Source organism: Rhinoraja longicauda, chromosome 26 (assembly GCF_053455715.1).
Source record: "Rhinoraja longicauda isolate Sanriku21f chromosome 26, sRhiLon1.1, whole genome shotgun sequence".
Lineage (NCBI taxonomy): Eukaryota > Metazoa > Chordata > Chondrichthyes > Rajiformes > Arhynchobatidae > Rhinoraja > Rhinoraja longicauda.
Genome location: NC_135978.1, coordinates 32,897,232 through 32,905,711, shown reverse-complemented (window position 1 = coordinate 32,905,711; position 8,480 = coordinate 32,897,232). Strand labels below are relative to the sequence as shown.

The following is an 8,480-nucleotide window of genomic DNA, read 5'->3' as shown; positions in this document are numbered from 1 at the left end:
GAGGGGGGTGGGTGAGAGGGTGTGGGTGAGAGGGGTGGGTGAGGGGGGGTGTGTGTGTGAGAGGGGGGTGGGTGAGAGGGGTGGGTGAGGGGGGTGGGTGAGGGGGGGGTGGGTGAGGGGGGGGTGGGTGAGGGGGGGGTGGGTGAGGGGGGGTGGGTGAGGGGGGGGTGGGTGAGGGGGGGGTGGGTGAGGGGGGTGGGTGAGGGGGGGGGGTGAGGGGGGTGTGTGTGTGAGAGGGGGGTGTGTGAGAGGGGTGGGTGAGGGGGGTGGGTGAGTGAGAGGGGTGTGTGTGTGAGAGGGGGGTGGGTGTGAGGGGGGGGGTGGGTGAGGGGGGTGGGTGAGGGGGGGGTGGGTGAGGGGGGGGTGGGTGAGGGGGGGGTGGGTGAGGGGGGGGTGGGTGAGGGGGGGGGGGTGAGGGGGGGTGGTGAGGGGGGGGTGGGTGAGAGGGGGGTGGGGTGAGGGGGGGGTGGGTGAGGGGGGGTGGGTGAGGGGGGTGTGTGAGAGGGGTGGGTGAGGGGGGGTGGGTGAGGGGGGTGGGTGAGGGGGGGTGGGTGAGAGGGGTGGGTGAGGGGGGGTGGGTGAGGGGGGGGTGTGTGAGAGGGGGGGTGGGTGAGAGGGGGGTGGGTGAGGGGGGTGGGTGAGAGGGGGGTGGGTGAGGGGGGTGGGTGAGAGAGGGGTGGGTGAGGGGGGGGGTGGGTGAGGGGGGGGTGGGTGAGGGGGGGGGTGGGTGAGAGGGGGGTGGGTGAGGGGGGGGTGGGTGAGAGGGGGGTGGGTGAGGGGGGGGTGGGTGAGAGGGGGGTGGGTGAGGGGGGGGTGGGTGAGGGGGGTGGGTGAGAGAGGGGTGGGTGAGGGGGGGGGTGGGTGGTGAGGGGGGGTGTGGTGAGAGAGGGGTGGGTGAGAGGGGGGTGGGTGAGGGGGGGGTGGGTGAGGGGGGGGTGGGTGAGGGGGGGGTGGGTGAGGGGGGGTGGGTGAGGGGGGGTGGGTGAGGGGGGGGTGGGTGAGGGGGGGGTGGGTGAGGGGGGTGGGTGAGGGGGGGTGGGTGAGGGGGGGGTGGGTGAGGGGGGTGGGTGAGGGGGGGTGGGTGTGAGAGGGGGGGAGGGGGGTGGGTGAGGGGGGTGGGTGAGGGGGGGTGGGTGAGGGGGGGGTGGGTGAGGGGGGGGTGGGTGAGGGGGGGGTGGGTGAGGGGGGGGTGGGTGAGGGGGGTGGGTGAGGGGGGGGTGGGTGAGGGGGGGGTGGGTGAGGGGGGTGGGTGAGGGGGGGGGCGGGGTGTGGGTGAGGGGGGGGTGGGTGAGGGGGGGGTGGTGTGAGGGGGGGGTGGGTGAGGGGGGGTGGGTGAGGGGGGGGTGGGTGAGGGGGGGGTGGGTGAGGGGGGGGTGGGTGAGGGGGGTGGGTGAGAGAGGGGTGTGTGAGAGGGGGGTGGGTGATAGGGGGGTGGGTGAGGGGGGGGGTGGGTGAGGGGGGGGGTGGGTGAGGAGGGGGTGTGGGTGAGGGGGGTGGGTGAGGGGGGGGGTGGGTGAGGGGGGGGGTGGGTTGAGGGGGGGGTGGGTGAGGGGGGGGTGGGTGAGGGGGGGGGTGGGTGAGGGGGGGGTGGGTGAGGGGGGTGGGTGAGAGGGGGGTGGGTGCGGGGGGGGTGGGTGAGGGGGGGGGTTGGGTGAGGGGGTGGTGGGTTGGTGGTGGGAGAGAGAGAGAGATGCAGTCAGTGGGAGAGAGATTCTAATCAGACTAATTAGCAACAGCACATTGAGAGTTAGAGAGTACAGCTAAGTGCAAGTTGTTATGGAGCATATAAACGCTTATAGAAACAAAATGCCAGAGTGCCTCAGCAGGTCCGGCAGCATCTGTGGAGGAGAATGGATGGGCGACGTTTTGGGTCGGGTCTGAAGAAGGTTTAGTTAAGTTTAGTTTAGAGATACAGCGTGGAAAACAGGCCTTTCAGCCCACAGAGTCCGCACCGACCAGTGATCCCTGTACACTAATACTATCCTACACACACTAGGGACAATTTGCAGAAGCTGATTACCTACAAAACGGTACATCTTTGGAGTGTGGGAGGAAACCAGAAACAGACTCTCTGTCTCTCTCTCTCTCTCTCTCTCTCTGTCTCTCTCTCTCTCTCTGTCTCTCTCTCTCTCTCTGTATCTCTCTGTCTCTCTCTCTCTGTCTCTCTCTGTCTCTAGCCTAACAAACACGAACACCTTTGGAGTGTGGCAGGAAACGGAGCACCCCGGAGAAACCCACACGGTCACGGGGAGAATAGACTCTGTGGGTCAAAGGGTCTGTTTCCACGTTGTCTCCCCACATCTTGGCCAGGCCCAGGAGCAAACCCACAGGGAGACCGTCCCCTCCTCCCCTCCCTCCCTCCCCACGTGGGTGCTGGGTGGTGCCTGTGTCAGGGTGGGTGCTTGTGTCAGGGTGGGTGCTGCCCACCCATGGGTGATGGTGGGTGCCGCTAACGTGCGGACCCGCTGGCATTTGTGCCCACAGGAGGCAGCCGAGGATTGGCAGCGTTTCCAGGCGGACCTGCAGACAGCCGTGGTGGTGGCGGAGGGCATGAAGGCGGAGAGCCAGCAGCAGGTGGTGCAGCTGGGGAGGGAGCTGGTGGAGGAGAGGACCACTTCCCAGCAGCTGCAGAGGGAGCTGGACGCCCTGCACTCTCTCAGGTGGGCCAGCGGGAGGCGCCGGTGTGGGAGGGCAGCCATTAACCAAGTCCTGTGGGCCTGTGGTGTCCTCACTCCTCATCTCTGCACTGATGGGCCACTAGAGTCTATTACTCCCCATCTCTGCACCCATGGGCCTGTATAGTCTACACTCCCCATCTCTGCACCCATGGGCCACTAGAGTCTATACTCCCCATCTCTGCACCCATGGGCCACTATAGTCTACACTCCCCATCTCTGCACCCATGGGCCACTATAGTCTACACTCCCCATCTCTGCACCCATGGGCCTTGTGGAGTCTACACTCCCCATCTCTGCACCCATGGGCCACTAGAGTCTACACTCCCCATCTCACGCACTGATGGGCCACTAGAGTCTACACTCCCCATCTCTGCACCCATGGGCCACTAGAGTCTACCACTCCCCATCTCTGCACCCATGGGCCTGTGGAGTCCTCACTCACCATCTCTGCACCCATGGGCCTGTATAGTCTACACTCCCCATCTCTGCACCCATGGGCCTGTGGAGTCCTCACTCACCATCTCTGCACCCATGGGCCACTAGAGTCTACACTCCCCATCTCTGCACCCATGGGCCTCTGCTTGGGCCCCACCGAGTCGGCACCGACCAGCATCCACCCAGTACACTAACACCACCCCACACATTAGGAGCAATTTACAATTTATAGAAGCCAATTACCCTACAAACCTGTAGTCTTTGGAGTGTGGGATGAACCAGAACACCCAGAGAAAACCCACACAAGTCACGGAGAGAACACACAAACTCCGTACAGACAGCACCTGTAGTCAGGATGGAACCCGGGTCTCTGGCGCTGTGAGGCAGCAACTCTACCGCTGCGCCACCGTGCCGATATCGTGGGAGTCTCTGTCTCCACCCCCCCCCCCCCCCCTCAGGCAATGTGTTCCAACCCACCCCCTTGGAGACAACATTCTTCCTCAGATCCCCTCCACACCCCCCACACTAAACCTCTGTGCTCTAGTTTTGGCTCCTCTACTACGGGGTGAAAGTTGCTCTCTAGCCAGCCGTTCTCCGCCCCTCAGGTCCCCTCCTGAGCCTCCACCCTCCAGGGGGACAGACTCAGCCCATCCAGACCCCCCCCTCAGTGAAACATCCGTCCCAGCACCGTAGCATGTCTCCTCAGCACCCTCTCCAGTGCGGCCAGCTCTGAGCAGAGGGGCTCACACAAACCCCAGCCCTGGCCTGGCCCGCCATCTCCACACTGCACACAGCTCCCTGAGCAGAGGGTCTCACACAACCCCAGCCCCGGCATCTCCACACTGCACACAGCTCCCTGAGCAGAGGGGCTCACACAACCCCAGCCCCGCCATCTCCACACTGCACACAGCTCCCTGAGCAGAGGGGCTCACACAACCCCAGCCCCGCCATCTCCACACTGCACACAGCTCCCTGAGCAGAGGGGCTCACACAACCCAGCCCCGGCATCTCCACACTGCACACAGCTCCCTGAGCAGAGGGGCTCACACAACCCCAGCCCCGGCCTGGCCCGGCCTGGCCCAACATCTCCACACTGCACACAGCTCCCTGAGCAGAGGGGCTCACGCAACCCCAGCCCCGTCTGGCCCGGCCTGGCCCAACATCTCCACACTGCACACAGCTCCCTGAGCAGAGGGTCTCACACAACCCCAGCCCCGTCTGGCCCGGCATCTCCACACTGCACACAGCTCCCTGCTCCCATAATGATGGCATGTGCCAGGTGTGGTCAGCCCAGAGCATCGGGTGCCCCCGGGTGGGAGCTGGTCAGGGACCTGCTGTGGCCAGGATCAGAGTCACAGGGCACTGGGTGGGACCTGCTTTAGCCAGCCCCACAGTTGCTGGGTGTGTCACTGGGGTAGGGTTGCCAACTGTCCCGTATTAGCCGGGACATCCCATATTTTGGGCTAAATTGGTTTGTCCCGTACTACGGGACCGCCCTTGTCCCATATTAGTGGGGTTGCCAACTTCCTCACTCCCAAATAAGGGATAAAGGTTCACGTCACCGCCCCGCGCCCCACGTGACCTCACCCAGCCAACGGCCACGTGCTCCCACTCCACCAATGGCGGCCGCCCGGGACAGGGTCTGTGTAACAGAGGTTGCGTAGCAACCCACCTCCCGGACGGACGGCCGCCATTGGTGGAGCGGGAGCACGTGGCCGCTGGCTGGGTGAGGTCACGTGGGGCGCGGGGTGGTGACGTCACCTTGTCCTGTATTTGGGAGTGAGGAAGTTGGCAACCCTACACTGGGTTGAGCTTGGATGTGACCTTGTTCGGCCAGGATCATTGCCACTGGGTCTGTCTCTGGGAGGAGCTGAGATGGGGCCTGGTGTGGACAGACCCAGACCCGTGGAGTGTCGGTGGAAGGTTGGACGAGGCCTGGTGTGGGCAGACCCAGAGCTGCTGGCTGTGTCTCCTGCACATGGTGGGAGCTGTGCCCAGGCCCAGAGTCACTGGGCACCAGTGGGAGGTGGGTTGGGGCGATGACCTCCAGCAGTTCATGGTGGACGTACCCTGGAGATGGGGCCTCGTGAAAGGGCTTACATTGGGCAATATTCCCACCCCCAGCTCTGCCCTGCAAGGGAGTGGACGGGGACGGGGGACAGATGGGGACGGGGGACAGAAGGGGACGGGGGACAGACGGGGACGGGGGACAGAAGGGAACGGGGGACAGACGGGGACGGGGGACAGACGGGGACGGGGGACGGACGGGGACGGGGGACGGACGGGGACGGGGGACGGACGGGGACGGGGGACGGACGGGGACGGGGGACGGACGGGGACGGGGGACGGACGGGGACGGGGGACGGACGGGGACGGGGGACGGACAGGGACGGGGGACGGACGGGGACGGGGGACAGACGGGGACGGGGACGGGGGACAGACGGGGACGGGGGACAGACGGGGACGGGGGACAGACGGGGACGGACGGGGACGGGGGACAGACGGGGACAGACGCGGACGGGGACGGGGGACAGACGGGGACAGACGGGGACGGGGGACAGACGGGGACGGACGGGGACGGGGACAGACGGGGACAGACGGGGACGGGGGACAGACGGGGACGGGGGACAGACGGGGACGGGGGACAGACGGGGACGGGGGACAGACAGGGACGGGGGACAGACGGGGACGGGGGACGGACGGGGACGGACGGGGACGGGGGACGGACGGGGACGGGGGACGGATGGGGACGGGGGACGGACGGGGGACGGACGGGGACGGGGGACGGACGGGGACGTGGGACGGACGGGGACGGGGGACGGACGGGGACGGGGGACGGACGGGGACGGGGGACGGACGGGGACGGACGGGGACGGGGGACGGAGGGGGGGGGTGAAAGGTCTGTTTCCCTGCTGGCTCTCTGCCACTCTCCCACAGAGACTATTGATGCAGGGCCGACCCCACTGCACTGTGATGGTGGAGAGCAGCAGGGGCCGGGGCTCAGGGGCAGAGTGCCCACCCACACACCCACACACACACACACACACCCACACACCCACCCACCCACACACACCCACACACACCCCACATACACCCCACACACACCCCCACACACACCCCACACCCACACACACCCCACCCACACACACACCCACACACACCCCACACACACACACACATACACACACACACACACACACACACACACACACCCCACACACACCCACACACCCGCACACACACACACACACACACCCACACACCCCCCACACACACCCCACACCCACACACACCCCACACACACACACACACACACACACACACCCACACACACCCCACACCCACACACACCCCACACACCCACCCGCACACCCACCCGCACACCCACCCGCACACCCACCCGCACACCCTCCCACCCACCCACACACACCCGCACACCCTCCCACACACCCACCCGCACACCCACACACCCACCCACCCGCACACCCACCCTCCCACACACCCACACACCCACTCACCCACTCACCCACACACCCACCCTCCCACCCACCCACTCACCCACACACCCACCCACACACTCACCCACCCACTCACCCACACACCCACCCGCACACCCACCCGCACACCCGCCCACCCGCACACCCACACACCCGCACACCCACCCTCCCACACACCCACACACCCACACACCCACTCACCCACACACCCACTCACCCACACACCCACCCACACACTCACCCACCCACCCACTCACCCACACACCCACTTGTGTGTGGTGGGCACGGGTGGGGTGGTGGGTATGGGTGGGGTGGTGGGTACGGGTGGGGTAGTGGGTATGGGTGGGGTGGTGGGTTAGTGGATACGGGTGGGGTGGTGGGCACGGGTGGGGTGGTGGGTATGGGTGGGGTGGTGGGTATGGGTGGGGTAGTGGGTATGGGTGGGGTGGTGGGTATGGGTGGGGTAGTGGGTATGGGTGGGGTGGTGGGTACGGGTGGGGTGGTGGGTACGGGTGGGGTGGTGGGTATGGGTGGGGTGGTGGGTATGGGTGGGGTGGTGGGTATGGGTGGGGTGGGTGGAAGGGGCCTGTGTGCATGCTGTAACTAGGTGTGCAGTGTGTGGGGTGCTGGGTGGAGTGGACTTGCTGTAATATTCTCCACAAGCCATGTAACTCCAAATTGATGCTCTGTTGACCCACATGAACCACGTACCCACAAAACTGAATGGTTACTTTGCACTGTTTTTCTAGGTAACACGTTTTCCCAAAGAGGCTTTAATGCTTCAAAACTGGATGGCAGACTCTCTTTACCTTTTGTGCACAGGGCACAAGACAATCTCATTTCAATGAAAATTAAAATATTTTTCTGGATTAGTTATTTGTGGAATATGCATGTCTGATTTTTGTTTTGAATCCTTTTTTGAGTTCTCCTTTCATCTAACGTACCAATATTTGGAGGGCCTCTACAATTGCAATGTTATTCAATCATGTCCCACACATTTACGAGGATGTTGTCAGGACTAGAGGGTGTGAGCTGTAGGGAGAGGTTGAGCAGGCTGGGACTCTATTCCCTGGAGTGCAGGAGGATGAGGGGTGATCTTATAGAGGCTTTTAGTTTAGTTTAGAGATACAGATGTTTTGTTACAAACAGACCTTTTGGCCGATCGATTCCGCACTGACCAACGATCCCCACACACTAACACTATCCTAGACACAACGGACAATTTACATTTATACTAAGCCAATTAACCTACAAACCTGTACCTCTTTGGAATGTGGGAGGAAACTGAAGATCTCAGAGAAACAACGTACAAACTCCGTACACAGCACCCATGGTCAGGATGGCACCTGGGTCTCGTGACCTGTGAGGCAGCAACTCTACCGCTGTGCCACCTGAATATCATGAGAGGAATAGATCAGGTGGACGTACAGTCGTTTGCTCAGTGTAGGGGAATCGAGAACCAGAGGACATGGGTTGAAGGTGAGGGGGGGGGAAAGATTTAATAGGAACCCGAGGGATGATTTTTTACACAAAGTGGTGGGTGTGTGGAACGAGCTGCTGGAGGAGGTATTTGAGGCAGGGACTGTCGTAACGTCTAAGAAACATTTGACAGGTACATGGATAGGATAGGTTTAGAGGGACATGGGCCAAACGCAGGCAGGTGGGACTACTGTAGCTGGGACATGCTGACCGTTGTGGGCAAGTTGGGTGGAAGGGCCTGTTTCCACGCTGTATCACTCTGACATCCATGACACGCCTGGCTGGGCACCACTTGTGTGATTGTCAATCGCACCTCAATGGCCTACACTGTCCAGTCCTGAACACAAGCCTCCCAATGAAGCTGTATATCCTGCTTTTGTGTGACTTACAG

General features: G+C 63.3%; 1 protein-coding gene across 1 annotated transcript in view; it reads left to right on the top strand.

The window, feature by feature from the left end:
- Positions 1-7,482, top strand: part of LOC144606331 (cytospin-A-like) — a 23,914-nt gene extending 16,432 nt beyond the window's left edge. The window contains exons 5-6 of the mRNA XM_078422339.1: positions 2,485-2,660; positions 7,360-7,482. Coding sequence (XP_078278465.1) covers positions 2,485-2,660; positions 7,360-7,363 — 180 coding nt within the window. The 3' untranslated portion in view covers positions 7,364-7,482. The remainder of the gene's footprint in view (positions 1-2,484; positions 2,661-7,359) is intronic.
- The last annotated feature ends 998 nt before the right edge of the window (positions 7,483-8,480 follow it).